Source organism: Calliopsis andreniformis, chromosome 6 (assembly GCF_051401765.1).
Source record: "Calliopsis andreniformis isolate RMS-2024a chromosome 6, iyCalAndr_principal, whole genome shotgun sequence".
Lineage (NCBI taxonomy): Eukaryota > Metazoa > Arthropoda > Insecta > Hymenoptera > Andrenidae > Calliopsis > Calliopsis andreniformis.
The window spans coordinates 12791151-12816472 of record NC_135067.1 but is presented as its reverse complement, the minus strand read 5'-3'; the positions used below and the strand labels follow the sequence as shown (position 1 = coordinate 12816472).

The 25322-nt window shown below is 40.4% G+C and overlaps 1 protein-coding gene across 1 annotated transcript in view; it reads left to right on the top strand.

Moving 5' to 3' along the window:
- The window catches only part of Ets98b (DNA-binding protein Ets98B), a 61831-nt gene extending 42119 nt beyond the window's left edge, over positions 1–19712 (top strand). Inside the window, exons 2-6 of the mRNA XM_076380664.1 lie at positions 6786–7177; positions 7477–8144; positions 8969–9123; positions 15513–15708; positions 17385–19712. Coding sequence (XP_076236779.1) covers positions 6786–7177; positions 7477–8144; positions 8969–9123; positions 15513–15708; positions 17385–17737 — 1764 coding nt within the window. The 3' untranslated portion in view covers positions 17738–19712. The remainder of the gene's footprint in view (positions 1–6785; positions 7178–7476; positions 8145–8968; positions 9124–15512; positions 15709–17384) is intronic.
- Positions 19713–25322: the final 5610 nt, after the last annotated feature.

The window sequence follows — 25322 nt, the reverse complement described above, 5'->3', positions numbered from 1 at the left end:
AGCATAACTGGAATTAATTACAAGGAACGCCGACAGACGTCGGGGATGAATCGGCGAGAATCGACGCGTCTCAGAGAATAGCGATCCGCGATTGCCTCGCTTGTCGTATCTCTTGTCACAATGCTGGTAACTCGCAAGGAAATCCCTTTCATAAATATTCCTGGTCGTTAAAGGCGGTCGCGATCGAGGGACCCCCGTCATCGGCAAGATGGCGAGGGCAAAGGCTCCGAGTTGCACTGCAAAAAGTTGCAGTCGAGGTATTTTTTGCCCGAGTGCAACCTTGCGGCGAGTGGCTGTCGAGCAGCAGGGCCTCGACGAAAACGGTTCGCCGATCGACGAAGGAATCGCGAATTTGAAGCTGCCCGCCGCGGCGCTCGTGGCCCCTAATGGCGCGAAGATTAAATTGTGCAAGTAATTTTCGTTTATTGCTTATTTATACGCGGTTCTGGCGAGGCGAGCTGGTTGAGGCTCGTTGTTTGCGAAAGGATGCGCCGAGGCTGATGCTTCTTTTTCTTCCTCCTCTTCGGTGACCAAGGTCGCAGAACGAAGTCGATGAGTGCTTAATTGTTTATAACTTCGCGTTACTGCTCGCGAGGATGTGTTAATGGCATGGAAGTGATTCGTATGCAGGCTCGATGAAGATAACTGAGGAATTTTTCTGCGATTAAGTATATGATTATTGTTCGAGTTCTTCTGGGGCGATGTTTACGGTTGCTATTAGGGGGAATTAGTGGAACATGATTGGTGGTCATTCGGTGATATTGATTCGAGATTATGGAGTTAATGAAAGATATTTTGAGGAGCGGTAAGAAGTATGTCAGTGGGATATATGATTCTTTATTTTGGGTGGGGAAGGAGGAAGAGGTATATAAATATTCCACAAGTTTTAAATTTGTGTATTATGTAATATTCGGTATTCAAAGTATTTTTATGTATTTTTGGAGTCGAGGTATTGTGTAAACTATTCCTTTCTCGGTGTTTTTGTAACACTTTATCCACGGAATGCTGATATAAGAAGTGATTCATGTAAAGGATTGTGCAATGCTACTGAAAAACGAGGAATGGTAACCACATTTAAAAAGTGTATTTTGTTTTTGCGAAAGGCTTGCCATTGCAGTGTTTAAATATGTGCAGCATATATATCTCTGCATCAATTTTATATTCATTAACTAGTAGCTATCACCCAATCCAGTTTTTAGAACTACCCTCTATGAAACACATCAATCTCTTTTCTCTCAAAAACAACCGTCACAACAGAACCAAACTGTTCAGAAGCTCTAGTCGACAAATTATAAAGAACCCTAAAAAGTCCTCAAACGTGGATCATAAAAATTCATCAACATTTTATCGATATAGTTTTTGCCTACCTATCGAGTCGTCACGGGGACTAAAATCTTAAGTGGAAATTCTTGTGTGAATAGGAAAGTTCAAGGTGAACTATCACTATCAAACCACGATTAATGTACAGACACATCCTTGCGTCTGATTACGAATCCAGTGCAAACGGGTACAATGACACTTGAGAGTGGATTATTAATCGAAGTCAGATATGTGTGACATAAGCGACGAAAATACTGCAAAACTGTTGCAATTATATAAGAGATATTCGAGCAGCAAGAGAAAGTGTTTTATCGACGACGAAGAGAAAAAAAAAACGAGCGTATACGTATATGGTAAAGAATTAATCGTTTATCGTAGAGCGAATTTCTCAATTAATCATGCTACTGTGTCGGCTGAACAATGACGGGGGAGAATCACTGTAACGTCAAGAGAACGCGACGGGTCGTTTTATACGCGATTGAAACGAAAAGAAGTTGGAGGAGCATTGTTAGCGATGGACAAAGAGGGCCCCTGATGTCATATTCCTTTCTAATTTCATTACGTCATGACGGATTAAGGATCATCCAAGGTATTGCTCTGTGAACCGTAGAATTACTGTCCTTGAACCTGTCTGTTCATCTGCTGGGTCGCTGAACTGCTTGAACTCTATTTATATTTAGGTTTGGATCCCTTGAGTTGGTTCCCAGGGAAATGATTAATCTTGATATGAACAGTTTAATATAATAGATACAGGATTTTTTTGTAGAAGATACAGTATTTCTTTGAATGAAAATTTGAATCTTTTGTAGTAATTTGTTCAAGTAATTTCCTCAAGAGGGTAGTAAAATTCTTTCAAATCGTTTGACAAAATTGCATACTAGTTTCTGCAGTCACTCCTCACTGATTTGCAGATTTTATTTTTATTTTATGGATATGGACCAATTCAAATCATTTATCTTGTTGTATCAGTGTTTGTAATAGCGATTCGTCACGAGACGAGCATGGGAAAGGAGCAAAGATAAGGTTCTCTTGGATGCATACACGGAAATCGATTCAGTGTCAAATGAATGCGCTATGAGTCTTATTCATATTTTCTCTGGGTGAGCACTATCGAAGGTCATGATTTCTCAGTCGAAAGTATTATCATTCACGTACAAAGTTCGTTCACGAGAGTGATCGTTGTGAAATCCTGTGGACGATAAGTCGCTATCGTCTTAAATATGTAATCATTTCTGTTGAATATTCGGGTTTTTTCGAAGGTGCATATTGCGACAAAATAGATAACAGTAGGCCTATGAGAATGTGAACTTTGATATCTATACGTCTATATTTGCTCACCTTGATTTTTCCAAAAATTTATTTCACAAAATTATGATGATCTATTCCTGTTTTACTTCTCTGTTATAATACTGCATAAAGTGTCTTTATTCTATTATCTTTGTGACACAAAGTTAATAGTCTGGATGCTAAAATTAGTACCAATCTTTTCGAAATATGTACTTTTGAAAGTGACTTTCTAGCGAATTCATGATTCATCGTGAATCGATGACTCACGACCATTTTATCAAAACTTTCACGAACCGTAAATACAGACGCCTCGTAAAGATTATAATAATTATGTAACGCGATAATAAAAGCAATCTTTCTTATTTTTTCTCACAGCGCAAGATGTCAGTCTTATAGCTTCTTATTTTGGGACAAAATAGTGTACAGTTATTACTGACTGAGTGATTCGTTATTTTCGCATGTGTTCCTCTACAAAACACGTAGGTACATAAATTAAACAAATTAACACCATTTCTTGCAGCGTTAGCAATTAAAGGTTAATAGAATACTGTTCTGTTATATTCAATCTCATTAATTAGATTTCAAAGCAATTAACATCTTAATCTTGCCGTGCTTAATTCCTCATTGTGGAAATACGAGTAAGTCCCCAATCAGCTCGTCTAAACTTCGAGGTGAGAAATTGCATCAATCTGTTTCTCTTCCTTTTACCCAATTATATTCGAGCAACTTTTTTCAAACAACTGTCCAATTAGTATCCAAATGCGTTTGACTTGCATAAAAAAGCCAGCGGCTCGATTCACAGCCAGTTGCAAGCTATTAATGATCACAGTTTTATCGTTCACTGTCAGAATATCATAAGCGCTACGATGGGTTTCTTCTGACGGAAAAAGAACAGAAAAACAAAAGAGATTGTCTCGTCGACGATATAAATTATAGTCGATCTTTAAGTGAGGCTGGTCTCTTTGTTCGATTCAACCCCAAAGGCGTCGATATCTCGAAAATGATGAGGTCGATCCGTGTAGTATCGTGACTTCAGTGGAATTCCATGTTTAATGCACGAAAGGAGAGAATGCAGCTGCACCGTTGGATAGTCGGTAACGTGACGTCAATGACTGGTCCTTAGGAAAGGCCAAAGCGATAGCAGGAAACCGAGGAGAAGCCTTAAAAACTTGTCGTTGCGGGGACGATTTTGTTGCCAGCTCCTTGACAACAAGAACAGTTCGACAAACACGCTGAAGCGTATCTCGGCGGTTAATTGAGCAGTTCAGATACCGCCAGCTTCTGCCATTAAACCTTTTAATTATTGCACTCTCTATTCGTGCAAAAAGTTTTGATGGAATTTTGAAACGTTCGCGCTTCTTGGCTTCGATGACCAACTTTCCTGCTTATAAATCTGGACAAGATTATATTGCATTCTTTTTAAGTAATCAACGAAACGGTATTCTAAATGAAACTATTAGATTTTAATAAAGATCATTGGTGAAAGGAGATGATTAGACAGTCGAAGTCTATGCACTTATGAAAAATTTGAGTTTGCAAAATAGTACAGAATATACATAACTTTCGAAAATATACAAAATATTTAAAGTACACATTATACTATTTTTTGAGAGTGAAAAAAATCTGTATTTAAGTTCCATTCCATTAGCAGTATTTATGAAAACTCGAATTTGCGTAAAAATCTGCAGAAAAAAATTAATAAAAAATGTAAGATAAAATTTATTGGTTGAACACTTTGACTTCGTGATTACTGAGTGTGAATTTTGAAGTACGATTGTACGAAGATATCGTTTTAGGGGTTTGAGACATACATGGAGTAGGAGAGGCAGTCGTAGTCTGACCACTGACTTTATCTACTGTGAAGTAGAAGCGTATCTCACACGCCGTGTATCTGTCAACCGTGCCAGTGCACGTTTACTCAGCTAAAATTCATAGTCAATTATTTTCTAAAAATCGAAGCAAGGCATCTATATTTTTAATCATTGTTTTATATAAGTAGTTTGTAAAATTTCAATTTGATTAAAAAAGAGGATCCCCTCGTATAGTTATAATTAGATGAACTGATCTTAAACCATAGAACCTAATAACAATAATCAAATACGATAACAGAAAGATCATTTCGTAATCGCTGAAAATTTCTCACTTCACAGCACCTTAATACCATACACTCAAAACGAATGAATTCATTTCGTCCGATTCGCAGGAATTTTCACACGATAGTTAACTCCTCCCTGCAGCTAACAGATTAAGCGCATTTACGCTTGCGAAGCACGCGAGGCGAGCCACCAGAGGGGGTTAAAGCTTCCCCGTCCCTTCTCGCAAGCGATTCAGGAAAGCGAGGAATTCCATCGTCCATAGATCCCATCAGCATAGATAAACACACTCTTTCTCCCTGGGACCTTTCGCGGGAGGCTAGGAGCAGTCGAGAAATAAGCGGTTCTCTTTTGTGCCTCTGCCTCCCCGTATCTCTTCTCCTAGGTCATCTCTCTCCCTGTCTCCCTCCCTCCCTACCTCCCTCCCCCCCCCCCCCCCTTCTCCCTCTTGCCTCACCTGAGCCTACACAGATACGCGGTGTACCAGGGCCAGGTGGAAGGGATGGTATTGTGTCTCTACGTTGGTATATCCACGGCGTAAGCGTGCAAATCCGCGGGGCTCGTGTATGGGTATAATCGTTTATTTCGCGTCGACCTTTGCGGGGCACTACGTCAAAATGTCAGACGCGACCCCGCCTGAGCTAAGGGAAGATGCACTGGGAACGTTGTAATGGGCTTACAAAGCGTAACAAACTGATGCGAGGTCAAACACACGACGGGCAATAAACACACGGAAAGATAAATGGGCCCTTAAGGTGCACCGCACCACCGACGGGGCCCGCGTGTCGGGGAAAGTGTTTCGTTTTGGCTCGGGCCTTCCCTTCTTTTTAGACGCGAGCCGAGATAATAGCGAGTCGTTAGCGATTATTTACAAGGAAACACAAGCCGATATTTATTATTGAAGGGGGCATCGCGGAGCCAGCCTCGATGCACTATTTCCCGTCTCGACGTAACGCGGCCTAGCCTGTCGATTACTTTGACCCCCCCTGCGTTTAATGGACGGGGATGAAGTTTTAATTACCCGACGGAGGATGGGGTATCTTGATGCTTGTTTCTTTGATTTAGCGTCGAGTGGCGGTGGGAAAGGGGACGGGGACAAAAATGGGGATACCAGGCTAATGATGTTCGATGAAATCTCTTATTATGTACTGTATGCCGAGAAATATTTCTTGAAGATTCTGTGAGCTACGAAAATTAGTTGCCTCGAGCTATGAGTTTAGAATTTTTTAAATATGGGATAAATAAGTGGGTAGATTGAGTTGGCTGTTAGCTATTAAAAAATGGTCCTCATTGGGGTCAGTATTCGGGACGTCATAATCTATCTGAAGAACCGCTATTTAGGTGCATTACCTGCCATCTGATGAATAGTTTTTGATTTTTTGTGCACTGTAGGGACACGGGCTCTGAGCCATTAACAGATCAATCATATAGCTATCTCGAAGCTGTTAAGACACAGAGGAAATAGCTTGGCAGGATTAAATATTCACGTGGACGTGATCGTGACGTTTACGGTTCGAATTGGACATTTGACGGAACGATATCACGGTCGTTTCACGAGCCTCGAAGATGGGGCCTGAGATCGCCCTGAGCCACAAGTGACTTACGGAGCGTAGCAAACTGACGCGAGTTTAAGCCCAGGACGGGCAATAAACATGCGGAAAGATAAATGGCGCCTTGAGTCCATCGGTGCTGTCTTGAGGAAAGTGTATCATTTCGACTAGATCTTTTCGCCTGTGCACGCTCATGGAAATAATTGATCGTCGAGGATGTGAAGCAAGAATGTTGAAACTTCTAGTGGAACTTAGAGACTCTAGCGTTTCTAGCTTGATTTTGAGGACCAATAAGGAAACTAGAAAATTAAGTAGACATAAATGTTGTGTGTTTTAATACTTGCGCAAGTATTCACTCTCATTTTCTAGAATAATCAAGGTTCTAATCTAATAATATATAAATAGTCTTTTAACTGAGGAAATTAAGCGATCTAGGTGCAGTTCATCGAAATAAGTCCTTTAGTAGATTAGTTCACTAATAAAAGGTTATAAAATAAGAAGCTATAATTAACAAAGACTCTTCCTTTTGTTTCAGATGCCACAAACGGTACCCACCGCAGCGGGCTACTCACCCTCATTCGACTATAGCACATTCCAGTTCGATCTGTCCCTTCTTTCGGACGATTATGGCGCCACAAATGCTCAGAACACTCTGAAACCAGCACAAATCAAGCAGGAAGCACAATCTCCGCGTCCTGGCTCACCGATTACTTTCTCGAGTCCACCATACCCTGGTGCAGGGGGCGAGCTACCACTATCCCCTAATTATTCTCAAGAGGGCTCGCCAGGATACCCAACGAGTCCTTACTACGTACCCAGAAGTCCTCAAAGCGCACAATTTTATCCAAATAGCCCAGAACCCTGCGCAAAGCAACCTGTCAAGAGGGAGAAGAGTCTCGATCTTTTGGCCATCTTGCAGGAGTCCAGGTAAATTTTGTTTCCTAACTATTTTTCTAATAAACTGTCTTAACATGTTCGTGGTCCTTTGACCCACGTGTGAGTCAAGACAATTTGAATTAAAAAACAGAAATAAAAATACTGTGAAAGTACGTCAATTTTATTGATATTTCTAATAATTCTGTAAAGCTTATTATGAAGTTCCTGAATGTAGAGATGGATTAGCATCTTCTTGACAGAGTATGAACGTGTTAACCTTTGAACTAATGATCATCAAGCGACGCTATTAAGCCCCCAATGACCTCGACCCTTTGTACCTCCAATTTCAGACTACTGGCAGAAAGTCTGGGCTACCGAGAGGACTCCACCGATTGCACAGTGCCCTGCACACCACCTAGGACAGAGGAGGACATCTACAACAGCCTTGACGCGGACTTCTTCGCGAAGAAGGAAGATGCCGCAGTCCAAGGACACCCATTGCTGAAGGAAATCCTGTTCAAGGAGGAGCCTCGGTCCAGCTGCAGCAGCAGCAGCAGCGTCAGCAGCAACTCCTCCTCGTTGTCGTCCTCTTCGTCGACGACGTCCTCCTCACCCGACCCAGTAGACCTGGAGAACAGTTCCCCTCTGAGGAACTTACTGTTCAAAGGTACTCGAAAGGATTTCGCGGACGTCGCGAGGACAAATGTCCTGAAACTTGAGAGAATACAGGACGAGGTCAGGAATCCTCTGCAAAAGGAGGAGGAGCTGTTCAAGGACGGGCAGAAGAGCGATCATCAGTTGCTCAGGGAGGTTCTTAGGGATACCAGCTTTCAGAGGAAGTACAATCTGAGACCTGTGGACCTTGGCAGCGTTGGCACTGGCTTTGTGGAAGATATGGAACCCGGCGAGTGCGTCGGTGACCTGACCAGAGAACAGATAGAGCCTGTACTCAGTTTAGCCATCCAACAGCTGCAGAAGGACTTCGATAATACCTGCGTGGCGCTCGGTATCCACCCAGGTGAGCAATAATATTTTTAAATATATTTCTTGATCAACTTGTTCGATAAAAGAATGGAGCTGGGTTACTTGATTTTGTGAACTTTCTATGAATTTATGAATTAATGTGGATGGAGAACGCAAAGTTTTACTCAGGCTCAAAGATTATGAAAGGACTCTATTATATAATATAATTAAACACAAATAGGAATCTATTTAGGCGTTTTAAAATTCCCTAGTAAATTTAGAATATCGTTTATTATAAAATAGAAGCAAGTAAAGACATGGAAATATTCCTCGGTCATTTGAAGGTGCGTGAGTGTCCATTAGACACTCAGACCTTCTTGCTACCTTGCCGCGGGCAAAGCTTCGACGTTATCTTCGTGAACGTAGGAGCGACCGGTTCGACTATTAGTCCGAACCATGATGTCATGCTCGGAATAAGTTACGAAGTCACCTCGCGCTTTCATGGGGAGTTACGAAATTTCGAGGCTCAGCTCAAGGTCGCGCCACACTTCCGCTACTTTTCTAGCATTTTTTACTCCTACACATATATAATCTTCAATTTTTCGACATATTTACATATCATATGCACACTGCACTTTTTCACAGATTTAAAAATAAAAATTCCTCTTCCATTTATTTCAACCCTTACATGGGTTGAAATTTACTATATTGATAATAAAAAACTTCCCCAATATTCGAGCGATCCTAAAACGTCAATTTCACCAGAGCACCCAATATACTCGCACAGCTCCAGGCGGAAGTAATTTAAAGATTGAAGCGCAACCCAATAAAAGGGCTCGAAAAGTGTCATCAATAACGGAAACGGTTCTGTTATTGCAGAACCTCGCCGCTGGAGCGCAGCAGACGTAGCAGCCTGGATACAATGGGCCAGAAGGCAACTGCAATTGCCCTCGGTGCCATTGGAAAGCTTCAACGTCGACGGCGTTACGTTGGCATCCCTCACGGAGGAAGAGTTCTGTCAGCGGGCACCTCAGGTGAGTCTAATGTAATCTCTCCTAAAAAAGTTCCCGCGCTTTGGCTTCCACGGTCGTTCACGGACGAGGCTCGTTAAAATCGGCTAACACACAAGTCGCACTTTCAATGAGGTACCGTTACGCAATGCCGTTCGAGCAGCAGCGATGAGTATTCGTATGCTGAAGCGCCGTTTTACTGAAGCAATTAACTAGTGGAATTTCGTGGTACTGTTTTCGTAAATAACTGGTGCAAGTGGTTGATAGAGTAACCATTACTATTGAGACCTTGAGTAATAGCTATAATTAATAGAGTGATCGTACATTATAGATATTAATCTATTCTCGAGGGTCTTGGTATACTTTCTAAAATTTTAGAAAATTCTAATTTTAGAGATTTCTTTTATTTGACTAAAATTAAACAAATGAGGTTATTTATGGGTATTTAAAGCTCCTTTTCTTTTATGGAGAAAGTTGTTTTCTTGCTTCATTCGTAAAGTGATTCAGAGCTCCTAGCAGATAATGGAACAGAGGAGAGGAATTTTTTATGCAGACAGAATTAAAAATAAGTCAGAAATCGTAAGATGGATTGGCTGTAACAGAGTAATTATCGAATAAGAGAAAATTAGATTTGTTTATAGACGACAAAGTAAATAATTGCGAAAGCAAGATCTTCAATGAAATACGATTACCCTGTACCATATTCGTGAATTGTTATCTGCGATGCTGTCGACGGAGACATTTTTCAGTAGGGTTATCTCTCCTGTCGTCCCAAGAATTTATAACAGATTTCGTTTTTGACGTTATCGCTGCTGGAACTTCATGTTAGCAGACAATGCAATTTGGCGTACTTCCAGGTTGCGAAATCCAAGCATACAAAATAGTTAGCATGGAAAATTTGTACAGCTTTTGAAAAATAATTTAAACACCATTAACTTATTTTTACGAAAATATAGCGAATATTTAATAATAGTATCAGTGATTCTCCTAGCCTTCAGCGTTTACAAAGATTCTAAACCTTCTTCAATCATCTACTAAATCACTCTCACAAATTATCCCCCCGAAAATCTAAAGAACTTTCTCAAACTCCACTGATTATTCAAGGAAGCCTAAAGAATCCATTCCATCAGTCTCTCTCACAAAAAAAGGAGAAACATTATTCCAAATTCCAAATGAAAAAAGAATCTCTTCATGATCCCAGTTCAACGAGACCTAACGGAGTCGACCCATATCGACAAAAAATTCCTCGGCCACTAAACGTGCCATTCCAATTCATCCAGTAAAAAGCCTCTGCAAAGGCCAGCACGGTAAATCAATGCCCCGTGTATCCGCGTGATCACTTCCGTTTTATGCCCATTGATCGTTTCCACGGGTAAATCCCGCGTTGCAATTTAGTCCTCGCAAAAAATAGGGGAAAAAGGCAAACGAGAAGGCTGGACTCGTTCGATGAAGAAACTAATGGCGCGAGTCACTTGAGAAACACTCGCGGACAAGGTCCGGTGAAAGTGAATTTCCTGGAAATCAGTGTGCGTCCATGTTCTTTCCTCGTAATCCATACTCTCGACGCGGGACGAGGCATGAGTAAGCAAGCTGGCGTAATAATACGGTTCGCGACGCTTAACGGAACCAGGATTCCCTCGATACCTTTCGCGCGTCGGCCCAGCCGCGGATCTCTGTTCTGCCATTTTGAATAGACCGTTACCGCGGCGACGACCCTCCAAAGAGGACATTTAAGCTGGGCATGAATGCGAATACGCGTTTTCAATGTTATAAATGGTCGTTTGTCTTCCATGCGATTAGCAAAACCGAGGGGACTCTTCCTATGGACGCTCGTGGCATTCATTTCGCTCGGAGCTCGCTCGAGAGCTTTTTCTACGGTACGAAAACGGTACCCAAACCTTGTTTCCTTATTTAATATGCTTTTGCAGTGACACGTGGATTTATGTCTGCTCGGTTTCCAATTGCTGCCGTTTGGGAAGCAGGAGGTAGATTAATTGCTGTTAATGCGAATGTGCAGTCTTATCTAGAGGAGGGAGTTAGAGTTTAATGGTAGTCAGGGTTTATTGATTTAGCATTAGGGTCTGCTTGAAATATCTGCTTTTCTGTATAGAGAGATCGTTGTACCTTGGAAAATAAATTTGTGAAAGATGGTTCCTTAAATTTTATGGTTTTTATCTTTGATCCAAACTTTGGAATAAGTTTGTATAGAGCCTCTATGTCTATGTAGATCCTTCAAGTCATGTGTCAACTGAGAAATTTCTTATGATAGGTCTCTAAAGTCTTCAAACATCTATCCTATGTTCCTCTAGATCTCTAAATTCTCGAATCTGTAATCAATTCACACCCTTAATAATATTAAATACGTTCGACACTGTCCCACGTTTACCAGACCTCTAAACCCTAGTATCTCCACATCAGAACAGCTGATATTAAAAATAAGCTTCGTTAGCAGTCTCAAAGGGATAATAACTGTGTTAATGCCCCGTACAAGCACTCGAAATTAAACTCGATAATGGTCACGATTCAAGAATCAGCCGCGGCGTAATTTTGCAATGCAAAAGTCGGAAGAGTAACGGTCTAGTTCGTAGCAGAGGAAGCCACGGTCTCGGTACGTGTATCGAGAGGATCTCTGTCTCTTGAAATCGTACGTATAGAACGCAATGGAAATTAATGGCGAACAGAGTGGTTGCATAGCAGACGGGGGAGATATAGGTAGTCATGCATAATGGAGATTCAGCTTTACGTCTTGTAATTGGATAATTACACCACGCTGTACTGCGCTATGCTCCTAACGTAGAATCACGATTCAACTCATGGTTATACGCTATCTATAATTTTCGTGGATTCTCCCCTCCTTTGCACGGCCTTCAACGCCATCCACGTTGTTTAGTTTCCCTCTTTGACGTGCTGATTACTGAGATACCTCTTCTCATTGCCTTGATGAAACTTCAGATTTTTCCATCTTAATTGCCCTTTGTAAAGGAATGCTTCAGTTAATATAAAAAATAGGAAACATTTTCCCTGGTATTGTGAACCAGAAATTACTGTATCAACTTTGTGTGTCTGGCTCTGAGAGACAGACTAATCCAAGTCTATTTTTTAAAATTGAGTTTTTTACAGAATCTTCCTGCTTCTTCTTCATTTTATTAAACTAACAGGTATTTAATTAAGTTACCTTATAAATGAAAGATATTTAATGGCTCTGGCTCTGAGGTACACAACTATTTTAAATTATTTTTTAATAGCTATTTAGTTATGCAATATAGTTTTACAAAAGTTTATAATCTGACTAAATATTTTCTCTTGCTCTTTTTTCATTGAAATAAAACTCAAAAAGTCTGTAACTTTGTTTACAATTAGTACTGTAAAAATGCAGGAAAAATGCAAAAGTGCATGCATCTCAAGAAATGAAATGATCGCGACGTCAAGATTAACATAAGTAACGCCACAATGTATCGCTCTACTTGATAGTTCCCGAGCCTAAATCATAAAGTTCATTTCTATTTATCAGCAGCATCCACATAAATTTCAAGTTCCCGCCTCGTAACGGTTCGTATTCACAGCCTACGAAACGAAATCTTAATCAAAGTATTTCACCGAGAGCTTCAATTCGCTTCGTTCCCCTTTCCTTGCTGTTCGCATGGATTCTCGATATTAATCACAGCGCCGATCTCCCATTGTTCTTTTTGGCATAATTCGTAAACGGAATAGGAGATGATGGCTAGGTGAACAGATCGCTTACCTTTGACCTGAAATTTAATGCTCTTCCTCGGTGGTTAAGCAATTCACGTACCCTCTCTCCTTCGGGTGTGCTCTCTGGAAACCCTGAAGAAGTTATTAATGTATTCTGCATTCGTTATGGTTCTTCAGCGTGCGAGCCAGTGCAGTAATCGGCCGATGGGAATTCGATTCCTGGAACGTTTCTGAGGATCAGGGTGCCGCGTTCTCATTGCCGCGACGTAACAGCGGCTGAAATTACATGGATACTTCGCTCGCGTGTTTATCCCGGTCGTATTGAAGTACATAGTTGCATCAAACTCGAAAACACACGATCGCATCATTGGCCTGCATTTGCATCGAATCCTCGCCTTCAACGACTTCATGTCGCGATGCAACCTGCCGAAGTGGCAGCCTGAAATCATCGTGCAGAACCTACTGCCAATTAGGAATATCTTTTACGATACGTATCACGCGTGGGAAGAATACGAATGAGAGACATGCAAATGAAATTCGTAATTCGAAATTCCCTCCAGAGGTTCTCGGTTTCCTTCATTTCTTTCACGTTATTGGTGGCTTCGTAACTTTCATGGATAAGTAACCGATAACTAATGGACAATTTTAGGGAAATGATGATTGAGGGAATCGGATGCTGAATTGGAAAGTTAAATTATTAAAAATACAGGATTGTGAGATGAGTTTAAGTGTTATTCTTTATGGTGTTCGGTGAAATTGATTTTTAATGATGATGCTATAATTTTCTCTCAAATACACGTGCACCCTTAAACCTCCCACTCAAACCTCCACCTCCCCAAATCATCACACCAAAATTCCAAACCTCCCAAAATTCAAACCTCCTCCAAACACCTCCCTTCATAGAGTCATTAATTCAATGCACATGGAGTCCCCTAAAAAGTCAATTACATAAACATAAGCCGCATCCAAGGCAGACGAAAAAGGCAGCAGTCCGAGCCGACGCGATTCATCTCTTCCCCCACTGGGTGCAACGACTCGGATGCACCGTTTGTCGACAACTAGAACTCAATTCACGTAGCACGCAGAACCGTAGCCTCGCGTCACACGTCGTCGCCGTCTGCATGGCCTCTGTAGTCGCGGCCGTGGCGCATAACTGCATCTAAGGTGCGTTCGTCCCCCGACCTCCTGTCCTCCCCTTTTCCCAGTGCAGCTTCCACGGAGTCGAGCAGCAGGATTGGCGCTCGCGTATACGTGCACAGATGCGCTATTTGCCCGGCAGAAACGATCGAAAAGTGGGTCAACGGCTGCCTTGTGCTGCCTGGCTCGGTTGCTCGGCTGGCTTGGCTTGCTCGACTGCCTGTTGCGTCTCAGCGGTGCCGCTTTCTCTTCTCTTGCGGCGCAACGACTCCGTCACCAGGAATTCTAACGCTTACGTAGCCGCCGCCTCCTGCCTCGTCTACCCCTCGCCCAGCGTTTCTTCATTGTTGGACTTTCCTCTTATCAATTCGTTTCCTTCCTCTTCTATGGCCTTTCGAGTCCTGTGCTCTTTGGGTAGATATCGGTAGAAGGTATCGTGAGTGGTACAACAGAGTTTATAATTTTGCGAAGTTCAAGTGCTGCCCTGGAAATGTTCTGAAAGCGGAGGACTGTCGAAGCGATTAAGTGTTCTTGGTAACAGGAGGTGAACATTGCGAAGGTACTTGGTTTATCATTACACGATATGTTTCTCGGGTCCATATGTTGTAGTTTTGTGAGGGAAGAAAGGTGACTCTGTTCTAAGAACTGAAATTAGGAAATGGATATAAATATTTCATCATATAAATTTATTATATTTAAATATTCGAATAGATACGTGAATATTTAGTTATATAAATTTTTGAATTTATTTTCTGTTCTGAATTTCTGAGATTTTATATACTTCTCTTATCAAATATGTAAATGTTTGAATGCTTACATAATTAAATACTCTGTAGAGTGTTAATTAAGTGATCTAATAAAATGTCCTACTGAGTGGCATAGCCACCCAAGCATGTAATTCTGTAATTCTCAGAATTAATGTGGTACTATCGTTTTATCAGTAGTTATGCTCCTACAATGGCACTAACTGTTAGCATTTCCCTTTGTTCGCCTCCCGTTTCTCTTTCTTCACAGTCGCCATGGAGTTTAATTGTTTTACATTACCGCAGAACTCTCGCGAGGCGTTATCAATCTCCGGGTATGATAAATTTACCTACTCGGTTCTTCCTACCTTCTCCTCTCTTCCCACCGTTCTCCCCTTACGGTTGAATGGCAACCGCTAAGAGTACCGAACACTTTCGTGGAATTTCTTACCGTACAGAGGAGACAGGTATTCATGCAAATGGAGTTCATATGGAGTCATTAGAGATAGCGTGGTTTTCGAGAATGCCAGGTGGGAACGACTCTCGCGAATGAATCAGTGCTAATAGTATTTGCCTTCGTGCATGAATTATTGTAATGCTTACAAAAATTTAAATATTTAGTGTACTCATATTTCATTCGTGTTATTACGAATTTTTCTTTTTAAATAAAAGTATTTATGATAAGGCAATGAAAGTGTTAAATAAAAGCCTTGTGGTCTGGTCGATTCGTACTTTATAGCAGGGTTAGTCATAATGTTTAACCATGACTGATAACCGTCTGAATGTAATATTTATGATATTTATTTCATAGCTAATAAAAAGATATTTTTTCTGTTGCAGTGTGGCAGTATGCTGCATGCTCAGTTAGAAATTTGGAAGGCAGCGGTCGAGGAATCTCCACGTAATACATTGGCAGCTTCTTGGAGTCCAGCAGGTGTCGTTCAAACACCTAGCACTAACACAACAGGCTCACCAACTATTGGAAATGCTTCTGTTACTGTCAAAGGCTCTTCTTGCAGCGTTGATTTCTCCGATGGTAAGTCGATCTTGATGTATAGTTTGTAGTTTCTTTGCTAGTGTTGACCTAGTGCTTCTTCGATCTGCTACACAAGGAATGCAATTTAATTTATTTAATTCTTAACATATCAAAGTGGAGTCACTCAGTGACTTCAATACTATTTCAAATGCTCAAATTCCTAAATTTTTAGATCTTCACATGCTTACAATACAAAAGTTTTCGAATATTCAGTAAGATTTTCGAATATTTAATATACAGTTTGAATTTTCATATATTTAAAATTTTCAAATTTTCATATATATAAAATTTTCAAATTTTTAAATTTTCGAATTTTCAAATTTTCGAATTTTCAAATTTTCAAATTTTTAAATTTTCAAATTTTCAAAGTTTTCAAATCTTTAAATCTACAAAACTTTTTATTTTTATGTATTCTTTCCGATTTTTTAATTCTAACAAGTAGAACTTTTTACATATACGAACTCTGAGTGACCCCTTAGAGTAATAAGGGTTAAGGTTGAATGAAAAATAATCCACTTAGCAGATCGAACCAACACTTCTACTGCATTCTTTGGCTGCTGCTGCTACTGCTTACTAAAAATTACCTATCACAGAATTGTCGTAATTTAGAGCACATACATATCATAAAGTTATCATACTACAAATTTATAGTAAGATCATTAAACATAAATAATATTCGTACACAGAATAGACTACTTCTCCAAACAAAATTTTTCAAAGTAAAAATCTTCACTAAAATTACAAACCTGAGCACGTGTAAGCAACTCCCTTAAAATCGTAAGCAAGCTCTAAACATCTTTATTAGGACTCTGCAAATAATCACGTTGCCACTCTAACTCCATGAAAGATCATCTACTGCTACTTATAATTTATAGTCCATGACACACATACTCGTCACACCTAACTCTAGCAATAGCTCACATTATCAATTAATCGTACTAAAATGCAAAAATGCAAAGAAACGACTGTAATCAACAACGAACCGCATACGTGCTAAACACCAAGCGTTGTCAAGTGATTAAAAACCAGATCTCCGATCGCAACAAACTGCACACCAACTAACAATTACCCACTTTATCACAATCCATCAAGTAACGCGTTACATGCAATATGTAGACATGATGAATCGCCCCCTAGCAATCACTCAATTATGTTGAAACATGATAACCCGAAAAAAAGCATCTATAATTACAAGCACGCATTTGCATGCAAACCACACATGTGGCGCAACTGTTCCCCATTAACCGACTAAAAATCCGAGCTTTTAACCACAAACAGCTACCTGGCAATCACGAACCTCATCAAGGTTAATCGAAGACAGATCCTCCTACGAGATAGCATGAAAATCGCCATCGAGACAATCATAACTCTTCCCTACGACGCAACTAACAAACAACGCTACTCTATCGCAGAACTAATGCTAGACGCAATCTCAATTAATCAATCCTAGGAAGCACATTGAAAGTACTCTGAAGCGCTTTGAAAGACACTAGTTCACAAAAAAAAAAAAAAAAAAAAAAAAAAAAAAAATACAGCAAACCCCAGCACGACCAGAAAACGCATGCCACACACAAGTCACAAGGCCGCGAAACCACAGTCAGCACACAGTGCACCCAGCAGGGTCCAGGATCATTCACCAAAAGGAGGCGTGTCGCCTCGTCGTCGGTTTTTTCCAGACGAGGACGAAGACTGCGGTTCGTCGCAGACTGGATCCACTGGCGGCAGCGGCGGTGGCAAGATGCGAAACGGTGGCTCGCACATCCACCTGTGGCAGTTCCTGAAGGAGCTGCTACAGAGCCCAGGGATCCACGGGTCCTGCATACGCTGGCTGGACCGAGGCAAGGGCGTGTTCAAGATCGAGGACTCGGTCCGCGTGGCCAGGCTCTGGGGCAAGCGGAAGAACAGGCCAGCGATGAACTACGACAAACTGAGCCGCAGCATCAGGCAGTACTACAAGAAGGGGATCATGAAGAAGACGGAGCGCAGCCAGAGGCTGGTCTATCAGTTCTGCCATCCGTACTGCCTCTAAACGGTCCCGTTAAGCCTTTGCAACACGAGCTGTCTCACCCTGGCGGCGACGTTGAAAATATTTTATTTATTGCCGACGAGCGAATGGAGCTGAGCTTCGACGCGGACAATTTATTCGAGTATTTATTAGAATGTACAATGCGCCAGGGTAATATCGACAGCTCGCTATCTACGACGATCCCCTTTACGATCCCATGGCAAGTGTCCCCCGAGCGTCAGCGACAGCCGCGACAGAGGATCTTGTCAATGTAATCTTGAGGTGGCTGAGTTAACGTTCGAGCACCGATGCAAAGGGTTAACGCCTTTCCATCGATTCTAGATTCAAGGTGGTCGGCTGATTACCTTGAGCCTGGCACTCGTCGAAGGGAGTTGCGACGAAAGGCTTCCGACTCTTTCTGCGTGCAGTGTTCTTTATTTTTTTTTTTCTCTTGTTTCTTTTTTAGTTATCACGATGTATCGTGGTGCGTGCGTGACTGTGTCTGTGCGTGTGCTCTTTAGCGTGGATGAAAGGAGAATCAGTAACGGAGGTCGAAGGTAAACAATCCACCGTGTCCAGAGTTATCCGTGGTGGATAACACTGTGTCACGGATGGGTGCATTTAGTACGCCCGTTTTGGGCGAATCCCCCTTAGCTATTCCCTACCCTTTATTTCTGATCCCCCAGTTCTCTCTTGTAATATAATCTTTCTGCTAAGATTAAGATGCTCCTTCGTTACACGATCCACGAATTTACGTTGGTACATCGGGACGATGGCTGAGTCGATTTTGAAGCCTTTTGATTGCGTGTCACTTCTTGTGTATTCGATTTAAAATCACCTGCTTTGATCTAGATCTATATATACGAAAAAGAGAAAGATTTCTGAAGCAGGAGCTAGTAGTCAAGGTCTATAAAAGCGTCTACTAGCCCTCTGTTTCTCTAATACTCTTGTAGTCTGTTTTTCAAAATATTTCGTTTCTACATATTCGAGGATTTGTACCCCCTTTAAATGGACTGAAGGAAAGTGTCGCCAGTGATCGTTCACTAGCATATCAGCACCAGTTTACGATTACCAGTAGTATACCAGACACGCGTACTAATACTAATGTTATACTAATATAATACTAGCCTAACAATAATATTATTCATTCTAATACTATATATTGATATAATATTAGTAATATTACTACAGTGTGTTACTAACAGCGACGTCACCCCAGTAGCACAGCAGTGCTGACATTAAATCGGTATTATATACCGTTGCGCTAACGTTAGTACGTTACTACACGCTAATACACTAATACAAGGTGCGATATCGCGACACTGTCACAGCATCGAAATGGTCAAAAGGTTCCCAAGATCGACACGCTCGAGGACCTCGTTTCGGAGGTACGTCCGGCGAGTCTCGAGCGATGCCCATCGATATCTCGACATTGTTCGAGGACGGAGAAACGACGAGGAAGAAGACGTAAGTGGAGATTCGTTGGAGAAAAGGGAAGAAACTGCTCTTTCCTCTCTGTTCTCACGATTGCTTACCAGCGCTGGTCGCCAAAGCCTCGAGCTCCATCCGATCCACGGATCCACGATCGATGGACGATCCAGCGGGCGGAACTATTCGCTGCTGCTTGACTCGTCCTGCCATGTTTTCAAAGAAGACGGTAAGATGAAGTAAGCAGAATTTTCTGAAACGAAGTTGTGATACTCGAAGCGCTGAATTTTGTACAAAGAGAAATACTACATTTTGAGACACTTTGAATCTATAGGAACACTATTTTCTATCTCTCTATCCAATTGTCTATTTTGTGTATTAGATATATGACAATATTTTTGACACTGTAGAGTAACAAATATAAAAAAGAAAGAGAATCGTTTTTAGTAGGTAATGTAAAAATCAGAGGAACACTAAAGGCAACAATGTTAGCAAAAAGCCTACTGTTCTCTTCCCTTACAAATTGAACCATGGGATATGTGATATTTAAAAGAGATAACTTTGAAGAATATTGTATGGAGGATAACATAGTATCAGCAAAGTCCTTCGTAAAATCATAATTGACAAGCGTGGCACGTCCTTATGGGACGCCAGCTCCGTTTAGAGGCAATTTTCTATTTATAACAAGGAACACTTTGAGTCAAGTCAGCGTCCCCTTTCGCGCCAGAGAATACATAAGAAAATTGAAAAGTGCCTTCCAGAAGTGCCTTCCACCTGAAAAATCGGGCCCCGATCTGACACGCATCCTTTTGCGGATGCGTGGCGATCGTAGCTCGTCATAGAGAGCGGAAAATTTCGCTCGCGCGGCGTGAAACGACCGATTCGTCCTGGGACACGCTGTTACGCCCTCCCTCGCGTGGATCGAGGGCGCACGACTTCTTTGAAGACGCGTCGAATGGCGATCGTGGATGGCTCGAGGCGCGAAACGTTTTGCGCGACTGGTTCTGGTGATTTTGGTCCCATATATCTATGATATATTAACGTTGTATGTTCCATGAACGATTTAGCGTGTAAGTCCACAAGTTAGCTACGTAAGTACCCTGACGAACTCACGTGAGTCGTCGCGTTAAGTTACTCGAAGAGATTTCTCCCTTCCCTATCTTACTTTCTCACCCCCTCACTCACTATTCTCTAACAGATTTTGCGATTATTGCCGTTGATCGTCGGTTACTCAGTAATGGTAGCTCTTACATTTCTAAGCGTTCTTTATTTAAGATTTATTTCAACTTTCTCTGGATACTTTGCTGAATTCTAGGCGTTCATCGGGCTCCGACTTTATGTGGAAATATATTTTATTTTCTCACTCTTTTCTTGTGTTTTTTATTTTAGGTGACTGTTGAAATATCAAACGACTGTTTTTAATGAATATTCTAATTCTTATTAATTTCTGTACTCGCGACATTCCTTCGATGATTGTAGTTAGAGGAAGGAAGCTGGAGCCCGCGTGAAATGCTGTAATTCAGTATTCAATTGCACACGTTTATTTAAGGCGATTCTGTCGCGTTTATTTAAGAACTCACCCCCGATGAACACTCGTTACATTTTCTACTAACACTGCAAACTTTCGCTCACTGATATCGGTTGTACATACTCGACGCGTAATTATTTTCTACGCTCGTTTTATTATTATTATTTTTTAATTATTTATTTAACTGCGTTCGTTCGTAATATCGTATTAATATATTCAATATTATATTATATTATATTATGTGGTACATTGTTAGAAAGTTGGACGTGTACAATAAGACGGCGAGGTCGTTATAGAGTAGCATACCGTGGGACTGGTTTCATTTTTACGTTCGATCTGTCGAGGTACATGTAAATTACATAGAGCGTAATGAGTATAAAGAGAATTTATAAGGATGAGCCACCTGGTCGTCTTAAAAGTGCAATTACTGCCAAATAAGGAAGGAGGAAGTGTCAGAGAGCATTTATTTTATTATCTCGAATTTATGAAGTTCTAAAATGTAGATCGTTAAGCCAAAGAACATGGCGGCGTGCTCGATTATATTCTCGAAGGCAGCCTCGAAAAAGATCTTCGCTTGATTGCGCATGTAGGGTGAAAATCGGAGCAAAGGTATGTTGAGAAGCAGGTGCAAACTTCTGAGACAAAGATTTTAATTTCCATTCTTTATGAATCTTTACGTAAATTCTATATTTCTGTACTTTCGAAAAAACGAAGATCAGTTTGTATCATGCAGGGTTGAACAGAGCGATGAAATCAAGGGTACAAGTTTTTACTGGAATATTAAAAAATGAACGAATTGTAAATAAACGATACAGAAGCATAGAGATAAATAGCTAAGAATAGAATTACTGGATTCCTCTTTCCAACTCGAGAATGTGAAATATGTATATCAATCCCAAGAAAATTAATGTGATGAATGTTTTATTTATATGTTTGGAATACACTCAACTAATTTCTTAATATCGCTAAATATATCATTTTATTTAATAAAAAAAAAAACTATGTAGACGCTATTTTCATCCCCCAATATCTTCTGCGCAGTATCCCTCATATCTTTTTCTATTTCCAAATTTAGAAACTTCAGAATTCAAGTTATTCTTCGAAGATTCCGATTTCTCGCGTTACGTAAGAAATTTCTGAAATTGCATAAAAAATTTCTCGAACTGTACACTTAATTCGAGTTTTCACGACAGAAGGCTTGCACCTCTTTCCGACGAGCCTCGCGAGATTGAAATGTAAATGTGGCGCGAATATTCGGGCGCGTTTCTGCGTTCACTCGATTCCGATGATAAGCTGTAATGTCGTGTTCGAGCCTGGCGCACAATATTCATAAAATCTTGAACGAAACGCAACATCGAGGACATAACAGAACGATTTCGAACCTTTTCTCCTGCCACTGCTTAAGGTACGGTTAATAATAGTCGTAAAGTTCATATTATTAGAATATTAAGGTGACGATGCATCGAGTCTCGTTGTTTCTTATCAGAATCGCTTCGAAATACCTGTTCCGCGAGCCTCATAGGCTTACCGATAATTCCAGTGTCATTTATGAACGAAGTCACGTCTTGCTGTAACTCCAAGCGTATCGAATATTGAAAAGGACCGTAAAGTACGTCGCGCTATCAGTTTCCTTCCACAGTGTCGCTGATTTCAAGCGCCTTTCAGATTTATCTCCACCCTTTTCAGGTGAACAGTACCGTGTGAACATGCAAATTATGTCCCCTTAAGTGGCGAACATTTTAAGAGGCTGGCCTTTCTTTGGTACGAGTGGGAAACTTAATACCTACTATTCCCACAATTTTCTAGAATTTAATAGCAGCAAATTGAACTTATTTTCAAAAAGAAAATTACTTTCTTACCTTGACCAAAATTGAGAAGACATAATTTCTATCTTAAATTAAATTAAAGGAATATTATCTTCCTTAGAGTACAATGTAATAAGACACAAGTTTATAATACAAAATTTGTAACCCTTACATAGACTGTTCTCGCTATAGCCTCACAGTATACAGACTCTAAACTTATAACGAGGAACTCGTTACTAAAGTCTCTCCACTGTTTCTTACAGATACTAGTTTCACTTTGTGTCTGAAAGCGCAAGAAAAATGAAAACTTCTTTACTCCATATAGTTTCATGCACACATCAGAGTAACGAACTTATAACGAATTTCTACCTTGCCTAGTAATAGACACATCGTATGTACAAGTGCCACAAAAACCAGAATCGTGAGAGGCCCAAGTAGCCCAATTTAATGTATCCTATCCATTGATTTACTCCGAAGTGGTGCAGTCTCAAGGAAGTTCACAGAGATTGTGTACAAAGAGCGACCGTTCTTCGGCTGGAATTTACGATAAAGCATTGTGCGCCAGGCTCTCGCGGCGTTTCGTAGGTTTAGTGGGTAGCCAGTGCTTCCGTCAAGCAATAAGGTAAAGCGAGTTCCAAAGTACACGTTGTACCCTGGTGGTTCTACGATCGGCCGCGTTTATATACGAGCAACTATTTGCTCCAGAGCTGTTCATGTTAGGGACAAAGCGCGTTTCAGATTCGCAGATCACGATCGATCTACGATCCATGTACTTTGCTAGCTCGAGAAACGCTGTCCCTAGCTGGATGTAAGCTTCGAGAGAATCGCTCGACTTTTCTTCCTGCTGAGAGTATTCTTGCTGACGGAATTAATCATCGAATTAAGAAATTGGATTAAGTGAATATCGTGAGGAGATTTAATGCTTTATTGTGTATTGTATAGTAATCGATAACTATTTATTTGAGACGAACCCATTACAGAGGCAGGGTAGTTGCAATATTTGGGAGCAGTAGATTAATCCATTGGGGGTCAGACAGACAGACAGTTTTTCTTATCTTTGAGTAGTATATTATTTGTGACAAAGCGTTCTGCAAAGAAACGACAAATATAGAATTTGAAAATATACATTAATAGAAAAAGTTCCGAATAAAATATTGCATAAATGTAATTCTAATATTTAATATGGGTTGTTACAGACATCAATGTTGTATTGCTGCAAGAATTTTTGCAGACTTTATCTATTTTTCACCTCTCCAAAGGAAACTATTTTTTCCCATTTCACTAAAATCTATTTATTCCTCTTTTATTAAATAATTATAAATAAAAAATCTTATAAAACCTGATACCACAAATAAAACCAGTAATTTAAGCACAAGCTTTTGGAATAGTAATTTAAAATAAAAAAAATCGAAGGAATAATGAATGAAATATCTGCAAAAATTCCAGCAGCAAGTCAACGACTTCGTTATTACGTTGCAAATGATCTATTGTCACTGGCGGCCGCGGCAGAGAGCGGTTGAAAGGTCTTTGAATTATTTTCAGACACTAGATTAAAGAATCCAGGTAGTCGTTTGCGGTTGGCGCGCTTTTTCTGTGCAGCTGCAGCTGCACCGAGCGAGATTTCGTTCGAGATCGACATCGCCGTGACTAACAGCTCAAAAATGAATACGAGCCGAAGAGAACAATGCCGATAACGTGATTATCGGGGCACAGTCGCACGAAAGGCATCTAGGTCATGGTGATTATAAAAATTGCACTGCCTTAGGATCGACGGATAGATAGTCGTATGAAATTATTTAGTAGTCAGCCGATAGGTTTGGTGGAAATTATCTCGAGATCTTTGGCTAGAAGAAAACTGTGATGACTGCGAGCTAGGTGAATGCGAAGGTAGCAGAGGTTCGTCAAAACTTGAAAGACGCAAGAATCATCTTGTATTATTGGATTATTGTTATAATTAATGAAATGGAGTCTGTTAAAAGAATGCTCAAAACTAAGATTATTATTAAAAGTATTACTATGAGAAATTCTAAGAGAATAATTTGCAAACGAAATATTCAGTGAAGTGTCTGAACATACCGTCCCATTTTGCAATTATTTTTATCTGAAATCGATACTTATGTTGTCTGTCTATTAAACTTGTGTACAAGTCGAGAAGCGAAGCGATTTCTGCTTAAACGAAGGAAAATGAGAAGGTACAGAAATGGGACCAATATAAAATTCTTGTAGATTATTTTCGTGGCTAATTAGAGGTACACTCGTAATACGAAAACAAAAATATATTCTCATTTCGTTTGAATGTTCACAAGTTTTACGGTATTCAAATTAGTATAATTTCTAAAGTATATAGGCACTATAAAAAAGAAGAAAAGTGTTTAAGAGAAACGTGCTTCCAGTTCTCAGCGACCACGAAGCGATCCGATATGTTTGTTCTCAACTTTGTATATAATTGCGAAACGGTAACCGAACGCCTTATTTATATGTTGGTAGTGTGACTGCCGTTAATTAATATGTTAATTAGCGTTAATGAGTTTATTTAATTAGCTTTAAGAGTTGTTTTTTTATTTTTTCTGCTACTTAATCGGTCTTACTGCGAGACAGTTGTTACAGGTTTATATTTATACAACATCCGCTCAATCGCTTGAACTGTTCGGTAATGAGATTACGCCTGATGTTGCGCGAAATGAATCATTATCAAATCAACAGTATCGACGATAGCGTATACGTAAGACCAGACATCCCATATTATAAACATATTTTTATTTTGTATGCCGACATTCTTGCTGTCAGGATTCGAAGCGAGATACTAACACGAAGCAAAGATTTGGAAAAAAATTACAAAAAAAGCTGG